This window comes from Camarhynchus parvulus, chromosome 1 (genome assembly GCF_901933205.1).
Source record: "Camarhynchus parvulus chromosome 1, STF_HiC, whole genome shotgun sequence".
NCBI classification, from domain to species: Eukaryota; Metazoa; Chordata; class Aves; order Passeriformes; family Thraupidae; genus Camarhynchus; species Camarhynchus parvulus.
The window spans coordinates 61,854,080-61,877,735 of NC_044571.1; the positions used below are offsets into that span (position 1 = coordinate 61,854,080).

Sequence of the window (23,656 nt, forward strand, 5' to 3'; positions counted from 1 at the left end):
TTAACCAAAGAGAAATGAGAGAGTATCTACTTCAACCTTTTACTGAAGACTTTACTCATGCAGAGTTTCCTCTGACATTACTTAAAACAGACTTTGTTGGAATTGAACGGTCATGCATCTGGAAGTGGTGCTGAAATTATTTAGCAATGTTGTGCCTGGTTTTCCACTGTTCTCTCACTTCACCTTCCTGTCAACACCAGTGGGAGGGAGCAGGGAATTAAGACAAATAATTTTGGAAATATTACTTGCAATTTTTAAGCTGAACACATGAAATTTTTGAATGCAAATAAATTGCAAGTCCTGAAATAAAGATTATAAGTGGTGGTAGAAACAGAGGATTATTCAAGTATAATTTACCTTTGAAGATTGCTTATTTGAAATATAGAACAAATGGCAGAAAAACCCAGGGACGTTTCAGAATGGTTACTGAGGAAGAAAAAATAGCATAAGAACAGTTAACAAAATGTCCATATAATTAATCTATAGCAGTTTTAATAGATTTTTAAAGTACTTTAAGATTTATTTTAAGTATATATTAGCAAATGAACCATCATTTTGTTTAAAATTCTGTAAAGTGCTCATTCAGTTAATGATAACAAAACTCATTTGTAGCAAGACAAACTAGCTGGAGCCTACTCTGCAAGAACATCAAAGGACAGCTTAGCTTTCATTTGCAAAGAGAAAAGAAATGCGTAGGTTTCTTCACAGCCCATATTATAATACCAGAAATTGCATTTTTTTCTTTAAGAAATATATCCTTTAGAATATTAAAAAAATAAGTTTAATAAAGCCTGTGCTTAAAACAGCCGACATACTGTATGAAAAAAAATTGCACATTTGATACCCTTTCAACCCTGCTTTTCATCCACAGGATAATGTGAGGAGTACATGATGTTGTTGAAAGGTCTCTTGAACACAGCTGATTTTCCTAAGCTATCAGAGCTTCTCACAGCAGGTGGAATTTTCAGCACACACAGAGTGGTTGTCATGGCAGCTGCTGACCATCACACACCACTAACCTTTTCGTTCCCTGGGCCGGTACTTCCCTTGGAGGTACCATCTAAATGATGTGCTCCTATCGTGACCGCCGAGTAATCCTTAGCCATCATTTTCGCCTCTTTTTTCAAACTCTTCATTTGTGCTAGCTGGAGCTGTCTGGAGTCATATGCAAGTGCTGGGATAGTGTTCACTAAAATCAGCTGGAAAGGTTTCTTCTCCTCTTTGTAGCGACACTGGATGTAGCGAGAGAAAGCTGAGCGGTAGGTTTTGTTGAACAATGTGTACACGAGTGGGTTGACAGCCGAAGAAAGGTAGCCAATCCAAACAAATATGTTAAGGAGTCCTCCAATGACCTCTTCTTTGCATGACTCCTTGCAAATAACAGCCATCACATTGGTGATGAAAAAAGGGCACCACATCACAACAAACAGAAAGAAGACAATGCCAAGGACCTTGGAAGCCTTCTGCTCATTGCTGATGGATTGCATGGTTCTCCTCCCTGAAGTCCCCGTATCTCTGTTCAAGGAGCGCTGAAAGAGTTTCTCTGAGGACAGGGAACTCTGAGGGAGGAAGCTGAACGAAGTAAACTTGGTCTTAGGGCCAACGTCATTCACACATAGCATAGCTTCCTTCTGCAGCGACTTGATAGTTAAAAAGTAAGTGACTACCATGATGGTTAGAGGGATGAAGAATGCCACAAAAGAGCCTACTAGAACAAAATTTTCATCTGCGAGTAAGCAGATGTCTTTCTTAAACACGTCCTTCTTAAATACTTTGGAGTCATCTTGTAGTCCAAAGACAGGTACAGGCATGGAGATACCTGAAGGTGGATGAGAGAAAGAAGAGGTTAAAAACATAATGAAAACCACTTCCAGCCTCCAAGAAAAAGCAAATAAACATCTACTTGTGTTCTTCCTGTGGCTGAGGTGATCATAGCTATACACATTACCTCAGCCACAGATAGAACACATTTGCTTCCTTCCAACTGTCCTATGATACCTGGTAGCCAGAAAAACGTGATTTTGAATCTTGGGCCCCTTGTAATGATCTCCAGACTTGCTCCTTGGTCCCTGCCACCTTGGCAAAGGATTTTATGAACTATGACCAAGATTATACTATGTATTTCTTTTCCAGAGTGCCATAAGAGTGATTTTGGACTGTTTTTCATTAGAGAATTAAAAGTGTTCTGGGTTCTAAATAATTCTGGGAAATACTAATTTTAGGAGAATAGATAATTTTTTGTCATAGGTCTAAGAATAATCTTTCATTGTGTCTTTCTCTTTTCTCGCTGTAATCTCCATATAGTTAAATGCTAAATGCTAACAAAACCCAGCTTCCCATGTGGCAATGGCCAGATGAACAATGAGAACAAATTAAGCACTGACAGACACTGTATGAGGCAGCCTGAGATGTAGTTTATCCTGCAGGACTGCAAAAGTCCTTCCACTGTATTTCCAGCTACTAGAGGCTGCCTTCTCTGTGTACAGCCATGCAAAATTTGTCATCCCCTGAAGCATGTATCCTTGGCTTGTCATGAATGGCAAGGCAAGGTGACAAAGTCCATTCTCCTTGGGCTGCTCTCTCTGTTTCAAGCCTACTCAGCCATTTCCGCAGAGATTTCTGCAAATGCTGCTACAATCTGGGTAAAATCAAACAGCTGCTGTTTCTCTGGTTGTTGGTTTTGGGTTGTTTTTCAGAATTTGTCTCTTCCCCTCCAAATGGATGCTGTCTCTCCAAGAGACGCAATGTTCAGATAATGAAAGAAATGATGTGCTGCAAAGATAGCAAAAGTGGAGCGAAGCAGGGGGTGATATTGCAGCCCTGTTTGGATAAAAGCAACCAGGATTCTGATTCCTGTGGAAAGTTAGCATAATCTGTGAGCTTCAGTCCCATTTGCATTTTGGATCAGAAATCCCAGTTACTGTATTTGGCTTATGAGAAATAAAAACATTGACTAGAGAAGAATTTCTGATGATGTGAGGATGCCGTGCCCTACTTTGTTCAGTGGATGCCCAGGAATGTCCTTACTCCTTCACAGATGAGTCCTGAAAGATCTGCGTTTCAATGGTACCTTCCTCTATCTCACTCTTTTTCCCTTCTTCCCACTCTGCTACTTAAACTGGGAGCCCTTTAAAAGGATAGCCTGTCTTTTCATTTCACACATATCCAGTGCCCAGCATAACAGCTCCAGTCCTAAAGGAAGACTGTGGAGTACAGGCTCAATACCAAACAATAATTACCACAGTAATAATAATATTAGGTTATTATTCTGTTCAAGTGCTTCATTCTTTTTGTTCTTCTGGAGCTTCTACAAAGACCTTTTTTTTCTAGGAACACTCTAGCTTATTTTGTCTTTGCAACTCTGAATTGAGTCATGGCATTGCCTCAGGCCACTTTTAGAAAAGTGCTTTTCTTATCTGCCCAGGGCAGAAGCTGGTGGAGAGCCTTGTGGTATTACCCTTTCTGCTTCTCCTGTTCAAGTTCTAAATGTTTGAACTTGGGCTAGGAGAAGCCAGTGAGTGAGCTGCAAACTCATGCAGTCTGTGGCAGCTCCTGAGCTGAGCTGACAGAAACCTCCAGTGTTTTTAGCTACTGGCTAAAAAGGTCTGAGTCTGTCTCACTGAAAGCATGGAGGCAGAGGTCACCATCAGAAGCCAGACTGTCCAGCCATGGCTGAGTAATCTGGGGTGCTGAACAACTCCAGGGAAATGAAGAATGCTTTGAAGTTAGTTTTCTTTTTTGGATGAGCTGAAGGGATGCTGAAGGCATCCAGCACCTCCCAGCATCATACTCCAGCTGCACAAAGACACAGCATTAGTCAGAGCAATACCACAAGTTTCCCATCTGCTTCTGCCCTGTGCTGATAACAGGGAGGCTGTTTTTTCATTTAATTCAAAGACCTAGCATGAGCTGCAGAGATAAAATAAACAATGGTATTGACAGAGTAAAAAGATGCTTTTCATTACTACCTTATGGTTCAGCTGCATGAGGAGGCATGGGAGCAGAGGCTGCAGCGCTAGAAAGAGGAAAATTTTGGCATAATTTGCATGCTTTTTCAAGTAAAGAGCCAAAGTCTGTTACAACTTCTCGCCTGAAACAAGAGGAGCAATTCCCCAACTGCTTTGTTTTGTTCTTAGCAGCTTCTGGAGACTGGCATCTACATCCAGATTTCTGGCTTTAAAAAAGGGAAATGGCCTTCAGTGTGCAGCAGAAGTTCCTGCATTTCTTCGCCATTCCTTTAACAAGCATGGAAGTGCTGTAGCAGCAGAGCTGTAGCAGGCACTGCTAGTCGTGTAAGTTTTTCTGAATGACCATTCAAGGCATCTTTCCCCTACAGCCACAGGGAAGTGGTCTGTATAGAGTTTGAAAACAGCAGAGATACCACGCTTTGGTGGCAGAGAACACTGACAGCTGTAAACTACTTTTTGTGTAACCCCAGTTCAGTTGATGCAGGGCATTCCCCATATGATACTGTGGCATTCCTGCATGGAAAAAGTTAATGTCCAGCCTAATTTTCTCATTTCATATCTCTACAGGGACTAAATTTACTGTTTTCCTCCTGAAAGGAATAGGGTTTGTCCCCCCTCGACAGCTGGCTTCTGCAACATAAGTATGGCAAATTCCATGAGGACACAGAGACCAAATTCAAAGGCAGTCATATTTAAACTGGCAGTAAAGGAGCTTCCATGAGCAATTCACATCCACTATTTTGATGAGGTTTTTAGGAATCATCATATATGGCCAAGAATATCACCGACATGTCACATTTGGTCAAGATCAAGTTTGTCCCATAAACCCATAACAAAAAGTCCTAGTCTAAAGTTGCATTAGCATTATTGCAACTGACTGAATTAATTCTTTACAAGTTGAATATGAATGATCTCTTTCACCTGGATGATTCAGATATATACTTGCTGGTTTACTTGTCCTTGCTTTCCAGCTCCCTGCTCTTAGTGACTGGATGTTTAAGAAGACACAGATGGTGCCTGTGCATTCAAATGTCATAAGAAGAAAATCAGCTTCACGAGAAAGGATCATGCAGAGCTACCAGGTAGGGACAAACAGGTGTTTGGGAAGTGAAGCATGTGCCAACAGTAGATCTGAAGGAAACAACCTGGAAAGGCTGTTTCCTTAGAACAGCTTTTCCACACCCTGCCCATTCCATGTTCCCACTAGCTCAAGGTCAGTCTGGAAAAAATCTTCATATTCCCTGAGGGCTCTTTTATGATTTATCTCCCTTGGCTTTCAAAAGAACTAAACTGAGGCACAAGGAAGCATTCAGCGCAGAATAGGAGCATCCATTCAAGCACTGAAGGTACATTAGCCACTCCATTTCCAGTTGACATTCCCACTTGGAACATTTTCCCTTGTCAACAAGCCCTAAATATTATGTTCCTCTGGCACAAGGTGGTTTATTTAGATGGTTTGATTTATACACACGTAGCTGTTTCAAACTGTGGATTTTAATAAACTGCACAACAGATCCCAAACAATGAAGATGAGTAATAAATTCTGCATTAAACCTCAAGAATCTGGGCACAGTTTCAGAATGACAAAAGGCTCTTGAAAACACTAAAGGTTAAGAAGTAAAGCAAGGGCATCCTTTTTGTTCTCTTAAAAAGTCTGCTGAAATTGACGAAGGTTGATATAGTGCTACACATTGCTGGCTTCAGAGGTATACAGCAGCCATAAAACCACTTTAACTGGACAGGTAAACTGGGTTTGCAGCTGCCTTGAGCTGCTGAGACTATCAATAAATCAAAGCCATAACTTACAATGTGCGTGTAGGGTGGCACACTTGGGTTACTTGGGGTGAAGACAAGGAGGGGGAAGTGAATTGATAAGGTCAAGGTTTTTTCAGTGAAGAAGTCTCCTTTAAGCAGAAACTGTCAGTCACATGCCCTCATCTTGCATTTATCTATTTCAATTTTGTTTAATACAAATGAGCATTATTCTGTGCCTTAATAAATGTCTAAGGGTTGGGAACTACCTTTTAGAAATGTCACTACAGTTTCTCAAAAACTTTGGCACCTTTGTTCACTTTCTCATGAAAAACAAAAAACTCTCCACATCTCAGGTTTTAGCAGTCATATTGATTCAGACATACCAGGTCATGGGCCAGCTCACTGGCCACTGCACAAAGATGTGCTGTGACACTGGGGACTTCTGAAAGGATTGCTGCTTGAGAAGACCAGTGTCTCCTTCAAGCAGCTCAATGTGGCCATATTATCTAATTTCTTTAGAGAAGCCCATGCTGGTATCTAGTGCTTGTTTGTGCTCAGAAAATGTCCTCTGTTGGTACATCTACACATTCAGACAGCAAACAGATGTCCATGTATAACCCACCTGCTACATCCCAAGGCAAGCAATGCATACCCTCACTTTCATGCTGAATAAAAATCTCCTTGTTGCACACTGCCATCACATTATTTTTAACATTTTTGACTTAATTAACCACACAAAAGAATATTTGTTCCTTTGGGCTACCATGGTGCCCTGTGTGGATGTTTGCTCAAGGAACACAAGCCACAGTGAGCCAGTTGTTGCAGGGGACCATGGACCATGTCTTCCTCTGAGTATCAAGGATGGCAATGTGTCTGGATCTTATTTGAGGAATTGGCGTTTAGCTACAGTTACTTCCGCTTAAACATCTGCAGAAGGGCTGCTCAGTTTGACTTCGTGTCTCTGCTTGACATTTGACACTCACCTCTATGGTTGGTACATCACTACATTTCATTGTCATTACATCGTTACTTCCCCAGACCTGCAAACAGCTGCTCTCTGCATGCACCTGACAATGTTATTCCCCCACTGACTCTTTTCCAACCCTTCACTGTGATAATTTTGTTGCTGCCAGAGTAGTGCCAGCCATATTTCCAATGCATTCAAATTGCTCATGGGTGGCAGTGCAGAAGCAGAGATTTCCACCTGGGAAGAGGGGATGTTGAAAACCTCAGTATGGATTGGGAATCACCATCTGAGGCTGCATCTAGTTAGCATGAATGTTTAAAAGCTTCTACGTTCCCTAGCCAGTGTGACAATGTCCCCGAAGTCCTGGGCTAGAATTTCTCCTCACATGTGAGACCAGCACAGAATCCTTCCCTGGTGGCAGGTACATGTGTTGGTGGAGGCAGAAGTGGATGAGGAGGATTCTCTCACAAATCCCCACATAATATTTGTTTTCAGATGGATTTCCTCAAGAGCTAAGTGAGTCGTAGTGCTGGGAAGCATCATCTCCTTTCTGCATCCCAAGAGGCTGTACTCACAGGAATGGAATCAGAATGGGTCCAGGCATTTTCCTCGTAACTGCTGATAGACCAAACTTAATTTTTATTCAAGGGCACACATGAAGCTGGTTTTCTATATCTTTCCCATGGAACACTTCATTTGGTCACACGCATTCTAGTTAATACAAGTGAAAGGAAAACAAATTTAACATCACGTAGAGGGGGTGCCAGGTAACAGCTGGATTATTCTATTAATTTTGAAATGGCTTTGTTCTTGACAGCTCAGAAAATCTCTAAGGAAACATATTATTTAGCCTAGCAGGAGATACATTCAATTCTTTTTATGTCAGAAAAGTATGGTGAATGATAATTTATACCATAAATTATCTATTTCACTTTAGAAAAACAAAATCAGAGAAGTATGTGTTTCCTAGTATGTTCCTCATTTATGTCCTCGGTCCTGAAGCCTACTTCTTAACAAGAACAGAGATATGTATCTCCAAATTAATTTGTAGAACAGTTATAATAAATTAACTATTAACAGGATTAGAGGAGAATTACAGGAAGGACAGTGCAAGAAATTAAGGACAGGTGCCCCTTTTTGACCCAGCTGTTTAGAAACCCTGGCATTCAGAGTGAGCTGAGTTATGAGAGAGGAAGCTGCTGATGGAGTCACTTTCTGCTTTGATATAATCGTCAAAATGTGCGCACAGCCCTATTTCCTAAAGGCAGCAAGAATACAACAGCAGGAAATAGTTCCTTTGCTTTTGGCTTTAAGTGCTTTTCCTGCCTATGCACTCCTCAAATTCTCTTTGTTAATTGTGCTGTAGGACTTGTATATGGTCTGGTTCCTCTAATTTTCTTTTCGGATTTTTCAAGCCCTCTGAGTATTTGAGGGAGCTACAACTTTTTGCCTAGCAGTTTCCAGTGGACCCTATTCCCCAGTACAGTCTTTGCTTTTCATCTGAGGACATTATTTTTGATTTGGACAGAGGCTTCTTCCAAGGTGTTTTTTGGCTTCTCACAGAGATATCCAATTAAGAGAAGTTGTTATCTCTCTGTCTAAGGTGGTTACCCAGTCACTAAAGGGCATATAGAAATCTACACCTATCAAACAGCTAGAAATAAATAAAAGAAGGTGAGGAAGCAGCTTGTATGGGGGATGCTGGCTGAGTAGAGCCCAAGTCCAAGGTGGACAGCAGCTACAATTCTGCTGCCATTTGGGAGCTGGAAAGATGGGCACGATGTGCTCCTCCAGGGGATACAGGCTACTGACAACTGTAGGCTAAGGACACCCTTCATCCATGGTGATTAGAAGTGGTAAAAAGTAACTAGCCTTACAACATAGAGCTTAAAATTTAGTCTGCAAATTTGCAAGGGGTTTCACGTGTCTCCAGTCTATTTCTGCACAGAGGGACAAGGTTCTCTTCCTGCTATTTAAGGCTGCCGCTTCTGTGGCTCAGCAGAATGCAGCAGAGCAGGTCAAATACCCTTTTTCTTTCTGCATACTCAATTAATGTTGTTTATATTGCATTGGTGCTTTTACGTTCCTGGTAGCAATGGTTTAATTTCTACTCAAAAGAAGTTACAAATTTATGGTTGGCATTGGGCTAGGTAAATATGTTAATTTGCAAAGGAAAAGAACCTTGTGTAGGATCAACTCCAGCCACCTGTGATACCCCCTCTATTTAGCATATGACCTTTCTGCATTCCATGTCAGATGGCCTCACAGCATTCACTGTTCAGGCCCCTAGGAGAGTGATTTGGGGATAATAGTGCTTTGAGAAGAAGGAAATACCATACCTTTTTTACAGGATCTTCCTAGATCAGATGTTATCAGTTTGTCTTTTTAGCTATGAAGCTCTAAAGGATCCTTGGGCTAATTTATTATGTGCTATACATGCTACATACACAATAAGGCTTAAAAATACTTATAGCAGCAATAAACCAGAAATTATGGAAAGATCTCAGATATTCCACTACCATGTGCAAATAACGCCTCCTAGAGCAGTCTAAGTGACAAGATCCCCTGATATTCCAGTTTTTATATCTCTGTCTTTTAATTATTACATGGTGTGATTTGTTGAATGCTGATAATTTACTTAACTCTGCCTTAATCTTCCACTGAACTGAATTGACATTTCTGCTATCTGAGATTTCTTCAGCAGTGCTACTTGGCCTCATTGTGTAGTTTAAAAGGACACTGAATGTAGCTATCAGATAAATTTTTAAATCATTATTATTATTATTTACAATAATTTCACACTCCATCTGAAGGGCACAGATAACAAAAACTGTAATTCTTCTGGATTTTCTAGACCTCAGACCATGTCTCAGTTGTTTCTCCATGACCCCTTTTGTGGTTGCTTGCAGAAGCTGCTCAATAAGCAAATTGTCAGCTTCTTACTAGTTATACAAGGAGACTGCAGCAGTGGCTGGACAGTCACTGCGATAGATGTCCTGACATGATGGATAATTTGGAAAGAAAAACAGAATGAGAAGCAGCTAAGAGAACTGCACAGGTCTGAAGATGATGAGTCAGGATCCTGTGCTTTATGTTTCACTGTCAGCCCTGCAGCCCATGCCCTTCACCCTGACTGAACTCTGTTAGACCAGCCAATGCCCTGGTCACATTTACAGGATAACAGGGTTGAAGAAGAGAGAAAAAGGGGATATATCTGAAGGGATTGTGTCTGCCCATATTTCCACCATCTATTGGTGTCTGTGTGAGTGCTACAGGGTCATCTTTCTGTTAAATGTCACAAAGCATCTTGGAAATGAAAAATAAATACTGTTCTTGCAAAAAGAAATGCTGGAGTGAGCTCCTCATGTCCTGCAGTAGTGTGCAAGGCAGGACTGGATTTAACAGGGGAACTTTCAATCTAAAACCTCTGAGTACTTCTGTGCTTGCAAGGGGAAATTTACACTGTTCATTCACTCACTTGGACCTAAAATCACACAGTTTTTCTCTCTCAGGATACTCACAGTTCAGCTCAGTCTATGATCCTGGCAATAGTGGTCAATTTGACATTTTAAAACTCAGATCAAATACAAGAAGTCGTAACAAGGGCTATGTTCTGCCAAAAGGAAATAAGTCTTCCCAGTGGGTGTGATTTATTTCCAACATAAAGGCAGGATTGAATACTGTGAAATACACAGAATTCTTATTTTGATCAGGCAGAAAAGAAAGCCTTTATCACAATGTTACAGCCTGCTTTCAGGACATCACAGGAGCTCAACAAGCTATTTTCCATCAATGATCTTGGAGGACATCATAGGCAAAATCACCTGACAGGTGTTTCTAAATTTGTCTCAGGTAATAGGAATATGTTGTTGCAGTTCTGAAAAAACCCTTGAGTTTTATTAGCAGGGCTTCTACTTAAAAGTGATACCAGTGGCAAAGGCCAGGTAATGTGTGGGGAAAGTTAATTACAGCCTGAGTGTTCAATAGTTTGCAATGCTCCTGCTGGTAAAGATAAATGTAAGCCTTTAATTTTAAAGAATTCTGTGATACATGAACCTTTTTTAATGTAATAAAACACAACATCTGGCTTAAGACAAATATAATAAATAAAGAAACTTGTGAAATTGTTCTGTATAATTTTTAAATGAATGAAATTTTCTCTTTTCTTGACATTTTCTTTTATGCAACACTGTGCTACTTGTGCTAATGTGCAGCACCATTTTTAATTTAGAAGGTGATTAAATGCAGTCACAGTGTACAGACAACAGAATTTATGAATCCCAACATAATTCCTTGCTTCTTGTTCTTTTGTTATCATTTGTGTTGCATGTGGCATTTTCTATGCAGAAATCCAGCTCCTCTGACTAGAGATGCTGCCTTTTTTCTTAAAATGTTCCATTTCCTCTGATATACCCTACAAAGAGAGTCTGGCTGATTGCAGGTCATATTGGCACCCACCAACTTATTCTTATTCATTCAAAAAACCCTCATAACAGGACTGGTCTGGTCCAAATGAACTTTATGCTTCTTGCTGGTAGCTTCAAGAGGAAGAAGAATGGTCCTTATGGTCCTCAAAACAAAGACAGGGTTTTTTTAAGAAAAAACAACTAATTCTTTCATCCGCACCTTGACTAAGCAGGCTCTTTTCTATTAAAAATACAGCTCTACTGTATATAACTTGCCTTTAAGTAAAACCAAAGCAGAAAGAAATGCCACACAATAATGTTATGACCACCCCTCATTCCTTTTTTCACCTGAAAGACAGATTGCTTCTTGCAATAAGACTGCTCACAAAATGAGGGTGTGCCTTTTTCATAGGCAAAACCCTTCATCTCATCCTGATGTAATTATCCAAAGAACATGGTAAATATACACATAATCATTATTCTTCCTTTGATGACACACATTTACTGGTATAATATATTCTCCCCCATCCAGATGAATGCTGGATTGCTCAGTGTCTTTGGTTTGCAAATGTGTCCCTATGGACACATGCCTGTGTCTCGTATCTTTATGTTTCCAAATTTGGAGAATTTAGAAAGCACTTCAATCATTAACATTCCTTTAAGTAATTTTTTTTCCATAAAGACAAGTAAAATGTTAGGAACACATCCTTGTCAGATGAACAAACATACAAGTTCAAAATGCAATGAATGCTGATAATTTCTTTAACTTCGTATAGAAGTTCAAAATGCAAGGTTTTTAAACCTTCACAGTTATGGGAGGGAGACATATGTGGTAAGCTGATGGTCTGGTGGATGTGTTCACTGTTCTGGGAAGGGCAAATCAAGCAAAGGGTTCTGTTACATGGAAAACATGGGATAATTTACATCAAAATAAATAGGACATTTGTGTGTCCTTCTCAGAACCGTCTTAAGTAATGCCTCATGACCAGAATACATGTGCTAGTCAACTCAGAAATGTGCATCATAGCACTGAATGTTCCTTTTCCATGGAACTGAACCCCAGACAACCTGTACATGAAGGGCTGGTTCTCATTAGTTGTCACTACTGTAGGAGTCATTAGTATGGCAATGAACTTTCTACTGACGTAAGTGCTGCTGACTACTGAGCTTCATACATTGTGTCTCTGTGAAGAAATACAGTGAAGATTCTATTTCTAAGATGCTTCTGAAGCTCTAATACTTTATTAATGAAATTTCAGACCAACACCCTTCAGTATAATTGATGCAAATTTCTCTGTATGTTGTGTAACAATTTTTTTTCAACTTCATTTTATTTTTATGGCATCATCTACATCCACAAATTGTAAAGGTCCCAGGGTTGCCCAAACATAAAACCTACAATGCATGCCCCTGAGATCCTGCAGGTGGAGTGAGCAAACAGTATTTTCACTCTCTGAGTGATGGTTTCATGAGTATGATAAAAATAAAAGAAATGCTCCCTAGGGAAATGATAGTGTAGTAGATATTTTAAGTTTAGCTCCAGCATTTCCAAATGGAGGTGCAAAGCTTTAAATCTATATTGCCAGAGTACTGTTCAGTGTGTAATTATTTGCAATTTTATATATTTTGTCAGTATATTCCATGTTTTAGCAAATGATCTTTTCCTATGCCAAGGCATCCGTAAATTAGAATTTATTGAAATGGCAAATTATGTCACCTGGACGAAATGGATGTGTAGCAGATTCAGGACAGGGATTCCCAGCCTGAAGTTATTAGCTGTTTGTGCCTCTTGAAACCTGTAAAGGGATTTTCAAATGAAAGCTCTCCTTGACAGAAAGAAGACTGAGCCTAAAGAGAACAAAGCTGTCAACAAAACACAATCCAGAGGCACTGGTAGTTGAACTCTCCCAATCCCTGCTGCTTCCCTGGCGCTTCAAACGCTGTAAGGCAGAAAGAAGCCATGCAGAGAAATTGCAGGCTGCCTGTGAAGGAGGTGTAAGCCTTTGTATCAGCATAAAATGTCACACTACCAAACTAGCTGGGGGCTCAGTTGCACTGGGCTTGATTTGTACACCTGGAGCTAACTTCACTCTGCACTTTGGAGAAAGTTGATTCACATGTTACAGTATTTCTCATTTTCGAAGCCTCAAAAGCAATGGCAAAATTTTAGAGTTATGTGGTGGGAGGTATTTTACCAGATTCATCCAGATCCATGTTGGGGTTTTTTTTTCCTGCATGAAAAGTACTGAATAAATCTAAGTTGTTAGTGACTGGGGAGTGCAGAGACTGCCTGAAGGCAGTGAACAGATGTGTAGGCTGAGTGAGAAATGATAAGAGAAAACTCAGCTTAGAGTGCTTGGGCTTCATCAGACTTCACATTACTTAGACCATTAACAGAGGAATAGAGAGAAATAAGAAATGAGGAATGTTATATATAAGGACTTAACATTCATGCCTGTAATTCTTTTATGTTACCCTTTCAAGGAGGGGATGATGCACTATTGGCCTCTTGCAGAGTAATGCCTTTGTTAGGCCCATTTAGGACTCAAAGGTACTTTACACGTATTTTTCAGTATAGGCTCTATTTGCAATTCTATAGCATCCAGTTCTATTTAAAATTCTACTTTTTTTCTAGCAAGGGGAAACCCTTTGGCTTTTCACACCTGTTCTCAATAATGACCTCTGTGCTTTAAAACAAATGGAATAATTTTCAGGGTTTAATGAGCTTTTGCCTTCAACACCTACAAATAATCTAATTATCTAACCACTGTGCACACTGGATGATTTAAGAATTAAAGACACAATTAGAATCTGTTACAGTAATTAGAATCTATTTTAAACCAATTGCCTGTGGCATTACATGGTCTAGTGAAACAAAGGCTTCTGGCTAAATGCTCTTCTTCCACTAAATGCAAAAACAAATGTTACCAAATTTACTTTTTTTAAACTGATAAAATCAAGATTTCAGAAGTCAAGTCAACTAAACTATCTGTGCTTTTTTCTGCTGTTTTTTAAATGCTTCATATGTCACTGAAGCCAATGGAAGGAAGATCACTGATTGCCTTTGGTTAAAATTGACTGAATATATTTGTGTATTTAGTGAATAAAAGGAAAATTACAAATTTAGGGAACAAAAGTGTAATTAATTGGGTACACTAGAAGTTATAATCTAGGTGAGTTGGGTTCAGGCCCAACAAATCAGCTAGAAGTATTTGCAGGAATCAGTGAGCAGGTGAATAAGGGTAATCCAGCTGATATAACGTTCCTGGATTTCCAAAAATCCCTGACAATACTTTTTATCAAAGGTTGTTAGTGAAATTAAATCCTAATGGCAATAGAAGAAAGATCCTCTTGTAGAAAAAGAATGGGTTGAAAGACAAGTGGTGGGATTAAATGGTTTGTTTCCATATTGAGGGTGGTAGAAGGCAGCCCCTGACAGCCCTGTATGTTCATCAGTGCTGTTCAGTTCAGCCTGAGCTGTTTGCATGGCCAGTGGAACTGATTAAACGTGCTGCCAACACACAACTCTTGGCTGTTTCCCCCTTCTTCCTCTGCTAAAACAAAACTCTGCACAGGGGAACATAGCATCTTTCAGTTCTTTCTCTTGCTTTTTACCCTCCATCTCATACTTCACGAGAGTTCACAGGTCACCAGCTGAACTGCAAACTGTAGGAATAGAGGGAAGTCAAAGGATGTCTGTCTGAGGCTGGAGAGCAAAACCTTGGATCTGAATCTGTAAGTGAGATGATAGCCACACCAGGTGCTGTGGAGGGTGTGCTGTGCCCAGAACCAGCTCTGCCTGTGCTAGATATCATAGAAGGGTTTGGGTTGGAAAGAATCTTCAAGATAATCTCATTCCAACTCCCCTGCCACAGCTAGGGACACCTTCCACTAGACCAGGTTGCTTGGAGCCCTGTCCAACCTGGCCTTGAGCACTTCCAGGGGTGGAGCATCCACAGCTTTTCTGGGCAATCTGTGACAGCATCTCACCATCCTCACCTCACTCATCCCAGTGAGAGATCTCAGCCATAGCTGTGTGAAAAGGCAAAGAGTTAAATCATTTATAGCCCTGTCACTCTAAGTAGCACTGAGAGCCTGGAGACTGGTAAATGATACATGGAGCCCCTCTTTGTTCAGAAAGCATTTCCTGTTAGTAAGTGATACAGAAAGCACATTCAGAAACCCATTTCCAACATATTCTTAGCTGGATGGTGGCAGATCAGGAGGATAAGGGTTGATGACTGACTGACTGACAGGTTGCATGGGTGATCTGGGATCTATCAAGATTCCTTACAATACTGGCATTTTTCTTTATTCTATTAATATAGCAATATGGCACAGTGCAAACTTAGTCCAGCCTGGCAGTGACTGGCTCATCAGTTCCTATAGCTTCTTCCTATGCTTTCTTATCTGTCCTCTGGAGCACATCCCATTTGCCATAGCTTGTTGCCAGGCTGAAAACTGACCAGTCTTCCTTCAGCTGGTCTCCCAGTGCCCCTTGCTTCCATGACTAGAAACCAGCTGAGCATCACTTCATTCCTGTCAACCTAAGTGTGCTTGCCTACATTAACTTGTACCTATTTAACCTTCTTACTGTTTTGGTGACACAAAATATGTGAATGAGATGGAGTTATCCTTTACCCTTCCTTTTTTCCTGACATCCACTGTTCTTTCCACATGTCCTTATCCAGCTGCAGTAAAGCAGGACTCTGTCCTCTTCACTCATGCCACACTTGAGTGGTTTCCAATAAAATAAGGAGTTGTATTTTTCAGAGTTCTATATATAGAGACCACATTGCTATCGCTTGCCATGATAATACCAAGTAACATCTGTGACTCATCTCATCACTGTTAGAAGACAGTTTCTCCAGAGAGCAGAAAAAGTGTTTTTACAATGGATATATTACTAGTTATTACTGCAAAGACATAACTTTTGAAACAAAACATCAAGCTATCAAAGAAATAAACCCTCCTTTTACAGACATAAATCATGTTCTAACTAATAGGGCTAAAATAACACTTTTTTCAAGATTCCTTTTGATAGTGAGCTAATTCAAATACTCTATCAGTAAGCCCTTGTCTGAGAAAAGATGCTGAGCAGAGCAGACCACTGGTTTGCCCCTGGAATCGTCATTCTGATCTTTCTGTGAATTTGTGTTTAAACAGGACAGTAATTTCACACACACTAAACACAAGGCACTACACACAAGTGCAGACAAACACAGTATGCACAGTTTTAAGGAATGCTTGACTTATATATAGAGAGAGAAAAATGCACTGAAAATACTTGCACTGAGCAGTTTCAAAAACTGGAAAAACTGGACAGAGTAGGTAATATGTTTTCTACTGGATTTAAAAAATGTGACTGTAGAAGAGACAAGATATGATTAATTTAATCTAAATCCAGACATCTACATCTGAGTTGCTATAGGCTTCCTTTATAGTTGAGAACTAGGTATGTTTAGGATGGAGTTCACCTGGCCTGTGTTAGATATCTACATCTGATCAGGTGAATGCACCCCAGAGCCAGATGCTGTTGAACCTCATCAGGTTGTGTAGAATGCAGAACTGCTCTCCTGTTGAGTGAGGACTCCCATGATTTCTTGCTGTGCAGTAGAAGATACAGTATTTTAAATCTTAACAATCCTAGACTGCTTTTTCTCAGACTGTGGGCCAGGATCAAGAGAGAGGTCAGGAGATGATTTAGAGTGCCAGCCTGGTAGCATGTTAAGCATCATCTCCTTTCCCTCCTCTGGGAAGAGTGGTAAGGGATCACTGTTACCACTTGCAATAATTTGTATTAGCCAGGGAAGGAGCTAATTGCCTTTGATTGCTGACAGCTCACATCTCTTTCCAGGGAAAAAGAGTGAATTTTTCCTGCCTCTGAATAAGTGAGCTGCCAATGCTCAAGGGTCTACAAGCACTGAAAGTGAACTGTGTTTTCAAAGCATTTGAGAACTTCCATCCCAGCTGTTTGAGGAAATTCCTGATGGCATCAGACACCAAACTGTCCCAACTCCCGTGCCAGAATACTGCCCTGGAAATGCCACCACCAGGGGAATAAAAGGTCAGTGTTCCCCTGCCTAGTTCTGAGGCTCTGGGTTTTGCCAGTGCAAAAAGAGATTTGTGTAGTAGGCCATTCAGAACACCTATTTTGGACTGTAACTCTGAACTGTCCTCTGGAGAGACTCCTCTCACTCTCACTGCACACAGTACCTGTTGTCTCCTAAATAGGATGCATAAATTCCCCACCATACACACCGAGAAAGGCAGAGAAGATCTGCCCATGAGAAAAATCTCCAAGCAAATTACCCAAATAAGAAACTGGGAACAACTGACTTACTTATAACAGGGAAATACTTTTTTCGGTTGATATATTTTTTTTCTCTTCAGATGTTTAGGTAATGATGGATCATCATATGGGAAATCAACACATCTTTAAAATAAATTTGAATGTGGTCATGCTATCACTGATGCATATTTTTTCAGTGCTGCTCAGTTCTCCTCCATTTCACATCGTTGTTGATTTCTATTGCATAATTACTACATTACAGCACTTCACAGAAGTGGAAAGCAAATTACTGCAGGCAGAGAATAAAGTTTTACACTGCAGTACATACATCAAATCCTCTCAAAAGCTGGAAATCTGCAATAACATGCTGAAATGTTGCCTCACTTACCAACTGATATGGTCCAAACTGCAATGATTTTGGCAAAAGCCTTGGTTCTGGAGTTGAAGCGGCTGTGGTGGATGGGGTTCCGGATGGCAATGTAGCGATCCAGCGAGATGGCGCAGAGGTGCATGATGGACGCCGTGGAGAACAGCACGTCCAGGTAGATCCAAATGGCACACAGCTTCCTAGGCAGAGGCCATTCGTATCCTGCTCGAGAGAAAGTTGGCATCAGCTGAAGATGTGGCATATATCCCTTGTTGTGACACATGCCTTAGTGCATATATCCTTATAGGAGCATAGTAGTGAGTACTACTACTTAGTACATACTACTATCCTGAGTAGTAAGTGATACATTTAGAAGCTGCCTGACACTGTTTTAAGAAAATATTTTTATTTGTTTGCAGCCTTCTAACTGTAGCTTTTGGGGTTAACTCTGCTTCTGTCCCAGGCTACAGGCAGCATATGTGTTTTCTTTTTAATTCTATTTGCATAATGCTAGTGCTTGGTGCTATGATTAAACATTTTTGGCAGCAAATCTATGAAAAGAGAAGCAATTTTGTCATTGTAAATCTGCAAGTTCTCAATTTTGCTTTAGGACTTTCTATCCACGTAATTACTGCATTTTCAACACCTGCTGATATGCAAAGCTGCCTTAATTCTGAAAGTAAAACTTTGGATTTAATGGAAGCTAAAGAAGAAAAATTATTTATTGCATACCAGTGATATTAATCTCCCCTGTCTTTAGGCCTCTACCACATACCTAAATAAGGATATTCCCTCTGTCAGTGAATATTGATAGGCTCCTCCAGGGAAAGCAAGCCAAAGCAGATGCATTAGTGTTTACCAATATCCAATCTACAACTTCTTTGCTGCTAATTAAGCCCTTACTTCTGCCTTGTTTTTTCCACTGCCTATGAAGATTAATTGATTACTTTCCTTTCTCAAAGCTGTTGGGAGATGGCTATCATGGCTTGCCTAGTTCTGTGTTCATTTTTTTGTCTTCCAGTCTAAGAAAAGCCTAGCACTTTATCTTTTTCTTACAGATCATGCTTTTAAAACTTTTTTCCCTTGTTTTTCTGTCCCTGGAATGCACTTAATTTATCTGCATCTTGTATATCATTCAGTGACTAGAAGAGGACTCCGTAGTCTTGAAAAGGCCTCCTGACTACCAAGTGAAAGACTTCTTCATGGATCTTGAAGGGAGTGTCTTTACTTATACAACCTGGAATGGTGTCTTTTTTATGGAAATATCATGCTAGTGAAGCACATTTAGCTAATGATACATTTTGACAGCCAGATCTTGTTCAGCATTCTTGAAGGCTGGACAAATTTCACCAGCAGAAGCTGGTTTGCTTCTTTACCTTTGCACTTATCCTCACTGAATGTTGTTTGTTGGTTTCTCTTCAGGGGTCCAGATTCTTGTTGATGATTCTCATCCTGTCCCTCTGAGTGCTTGTAACCTCTCCCAGCTTGGTGCTTTTGGAAAGCTGTATAAGCTCTCGCTCCACACATTATACATGTTGTTTAGAGCAATACTGAGCAGACCCAGGCTAAGCAGAGCCCTGCTGGACCCCCATTCAAAATCCCTTCTATTCCTGCAGGAAACCACTAATAGCTCTCCTTGGAGCAAGTTTTGCAGTTATCTTGTAGTAATTTAATTCAGAGGATATTACGCAAGCTGCCCATGATAGTGTGGCATGGGGTAAAGCCAAAGCTCATATTGTGAGAATATTTAAGTATTTTGGGGACTGCCTGTCTCCTTTGGAGATACGGCGCAAGATTAGAAACAGCAGGAATGGAAGGAGAGGTGGAGGAGGTATGGCTGTGCCTAATAACACTTAGTGAGTACTGAGGAGAACTATTTCTTGGTGTTCTTGGGTTGCTGTAACACAAGCTGATGCTGACAAGCCATACAGCAGTTATGGATGTATTTTATCATGTTTTCTGCTCTTCTGTTGGGAAGTCTGGTCCCTGGAGTGTGTTATGTGATGGCTGGCTTTCAGGGGCGTGACTTCCCAGTAGCATCTCTCTGTCAGGCCAGGCCAGTTTACACAGGGAAAACCATTAAAGTATTTTTACACTTGGCAACATACATCTTCTCTTGCTTCAGTGACCTTTGGGAACACATTTGTCGTATCCTTCTAGACTTCTTATCTTTGCAATAAACCAGGATGGGGCAGGCAAAAAACAGCATCTGCCAGATAAACTTCCTTAGAGATTACAGATTCAGCAAAGTATATGAGAGGAGAAAACTCTAGATGCAATAAGGTGCCCCCTTAAAAAGGGTGCAGATAACATACTCCAGGAAGTTTTCTGCTCTGTAGTCATGTCCACCTTGGCAGGACTGACTGGGTGCTGCCTTTTCCAGCAGTCTGGGACTGCTGGGTTGATGGAGAACACTACCCAGCCCAAAGGGTGCAGACTGGCACAGGCACATGGCCAGCATGGCTGGGCAACCAAACCAGAATCGCCCACAGTAGCTATAAACCTCTCAAGAAAATAATCTCTGGGCAAAGCAAGAGCCATACCCCTTCAAGGAGCTGCAGAAGGGGGCGCGGGGCACTTTTGTTCCCCAGGCTTGGAGGTGTTCTGGCAGAGCAGGTGTGTGCAAAGGCCTCCTTGAGCTCAAGACTGTCAGCATAGGTGATGTGGCTGAAGTTGAGCTGCTGCTGCCAAGAAAATGCTCCTGTGGAAGGGGAGGTTTCCCTCCATGCCATCCCTGATCATCCTGGAGGTTGATGGTGCACCACACCAAGATGGTTCTCCTGGTACCAGTGCGTGCCACCAGATGATTTTTCACCCGAAGTTATGCTGCTTCCATTGCTGGTGTAGCAGGGGAAGAAGCAGGAGAGAGGAGGCAAAGCCAGCGCAGCCCCTCCCCGGTGTCCCGGCCGTCTCCAGGCAGGGCGGCGCAGCCCTGCCCGGTTCGGGGGCTCCGGCTTCCCGCCATGCGGGAACGGCATCCAGCGCCCAGCCCAAATCCCTCCCGAGACACGGGCTCCGGGCGCCTCTTCCCTCGGCAGCGGAGCCCGGCCAGCAGGAGTCCCTGTTGCTTGTCTCAGGGAATCGCGCACGACTCAAATCTCACCCACCGGACAATTCCTGTTTCACGCTGTTTCTCCCGCCAAAGATAATCGTACACTAATACGGTAAATCACGGTGCTGCACCATGACTGATGCCAAATGCAAATGCCAGTTTGCAAATGCTACCGGGAGCGATCTGTGTAGAGATACTGAAAATGCAAAATAAACTTCCAAATTTCTGGATTAAATCTCCCTTAAGAACAAGCTCATGTTTGGACCATAAGTCCAAAAGTAGTGGAGTAATAGAAATCTTTCCAAACAATATACTTTCCTCCTGACAATGTGTAGCTTCTCTTTGAACTGCAGCAATTCAGTAGCATTGGAAGGCTCATTTCTGAAGTTTAAGAACAGCAACAGCCTGACAAAATTGGTACTAAACACATAGGGTGCTGCTTGTTCTGGCATGAGCTGTGCTGCAAATTATTTTGGTGAAAATGAGAAGAAAGATCTGCTATTAATCACCTGCAAGGGCATGAACTGTGAGTCATTATTAACTTAACTTCTCTTAAGAAATAATAGTTTTGCATTTGTAAATGTTACTAAACAGGCAGAATGAATGCCCATCCATTTCTTAACTCCTGCAATATTTATTCCAGCATTTGCTAGTAAGTAGATGTCTAAGCAGGGTATTGGTGATAAGAAAATTATTTACATTTGTATTACTTCGTTAAAACTAATTAAGGGGGCTGCCTACTTTGAATCTAAAAGTAGTCATTAGTGTTTCAGTGCATATTTGCAGAACAAAGTAACTGGCAGGACCCTACATTCTCATTGGGAATATGAAAATTATGAGCCAGGGAAAAAAACTGAAAGCAATAGAAAGAATAAAGCACCTTCATATACACTTTGAGACAATTCATCTGACAACTGAGTAATAAACTGATGTTATGGACTGTGTTTAAAATGCCTATGGCTGGAAATATAAAGTAGGAAATGATTCAAGTACTTCACCTGTTCCACCCATTAACCAGTGACATACATTTCAATTTATATTGAGTGATAACAATTTTCTGTGGCAAGAGAATGAAATCATAATGATAACAAGATGTTATTGCATGCAATGTTTAAGGCTTATCAATACATGCAGTAGGTTACACAGCTAATACTCACCATACAGTATGGTTAACATGGACACAGGCATGACAAGGAAACCCAGCAGCATATCAGCTATTGCAAGTGACATTAGAAAATAGTTAGTGGCATTCTGTAGTTTTTTCTCCAGTGAAACAGCCATGATGACAAGAATATTTCCAGCAATGGTTAAAACAATCACTATCACTGTCAGCAAAGCCGGCCAGTTTTTCTGTGCAGGGCAGCACGGTGGGCTCATGTTACTTTCACATGAAAGATTGGTTAGGTTGTCAGAGTTCACAGTCAAGTTGCAGAGATGTGATATATTAATTTCTCCAGCTCCATAAACATTTCTGTAGAATCTTCTCTCATGGTTAATTTGTATGAAGGAGTTTGCAGTTGGGTTCACAGAGCTCTCTCCATCACAAAGAATATCCATTGCTAAGTCCAAAACCACAGAGATAAATTGTGAAAAACAGGAAATTATCACCCTTTGTCACCATTGGGCATTATATTCCTCAGCTCTCCATGCCAGAAGTTGAAGGTGCACAATCTTTTGTGGACTGTATTTTTGCCACTAGTGCGATGTAGAAAAACATACCAGAATTACTCCAAAAGCTGAAATGTTTTGTTTTCAGTTCCAGAGGAAGCCCAGTGTTGGCATATATTGAAAATCCAGCTGAAAAGTAAAACCAGGCTGTAGGATACAGAATGTGGACTTGAGGCTTCAGAGAGCAAAAATGTTGGAGAAATAAAAGACATAAAACTTTTGCAACCACTAGGACTCCCCTCTGGAGCTACATCTTATTGCTATTGGTAACTGCTATCACATAATTTTAAACACAGCAGTATTAAAATATCTCCCTGTATTAAGCAGCAAAGCTCTTGCTTCTCTATTAAGAAAGTTGATTAATGATTCCATCCAGCGTCTTTTTCTTGAAATAATTAAATATGCTCTTATTTATAGAGCATCTTCCATAATATGGCTGATAGTCTCTGTCTTCTGTTGTATTTCAGAATCATTTTCAGCCTCATATCAGAGACTACACATTCTGCTCCATGCTGATTTTTGTAGCTAATTGTACCTTTTGGCCCAGCATGGCTTCAGAATGGAAATTAAACAACTAGATACTGTTATAAAAGAATACAATTTAAGGAAGACTTACATTGCACTTCAGAGCCCACTTTCAAACCGCAAATGGATGCACTTTGCACCCTGCTTTACAGTATTCTTCGCTGTGTTTAGCCAGTTCCGTGCCTTTTTTCTTCAGCCTCCTCCACAATGGTGGTATTTTAAATAGTTTTTTGACTTCTAAACTGCACACTTGAGTGAAGCCAGTTCCTGTGCTGCGAGGCTTGCTCTTTTCTTCTGAGAGATAGGCTGCTCGCTGGCTCTTTCCTTGTGCATTTCCCCGCCCCAGGGCAAGCTATATTTAAAGTAATAATAATATCAGAGCCCTTCTTGAAGTGACACAAAGGAAAGTGCGCGCACACGCTCCCGAGAAAGCAGCCTGCACGGAGGAATTACTGATTGCAACAGGAATGGAATTTCTCCCTTGCTGCCTTGTTCGGATTGTCAGACCTCCCACTCTCTGGATGTCAGAAACTGAAAGGTAGCAACGGCAGAGGAGGGCAGGGGAGGGCAGAGCAGAGAGGGTCTTTTTGGTAAACTAGCAGCTTTTTCGTGCTTGTTTTAGAGGTTCTCTTCTTGGGGGCTTTTTCAGCACATGC

At 40.9% G+C, this 23,656-nt stretch overlaps 1 protein-coding gene across 1 annotated transcript; it reads right to left on the minus strand.

The window, feature by feature from the left end:
* Positions 1–580: 580 nt before the first annotated feature.
* On the minus strand, positions 581–23,449 carry HTR2A (5-hydroxytryptamine receptor 2A). The gene is made up of 3 exons (XM_030951969.1): positions 21,965–23,449; positions 17,777–17,977; positions 581–1,819 (listed from the first exon to the last, which is right to left on the minus strand). The coding sequence occupies exons 1-3, from the start codon at positions 22,362–22,364 to the stop codon at positions 1,005–1,007; spliced, it is 1,416 nt and encodes a 471-aa protein (XP_030807829.1). The 5' UTR covers positions 22,365–23,449; the 3' UTR covers positions 581–1,004.
* Positions 23,450–23,656: the final 207 nt, after the last annotated feature.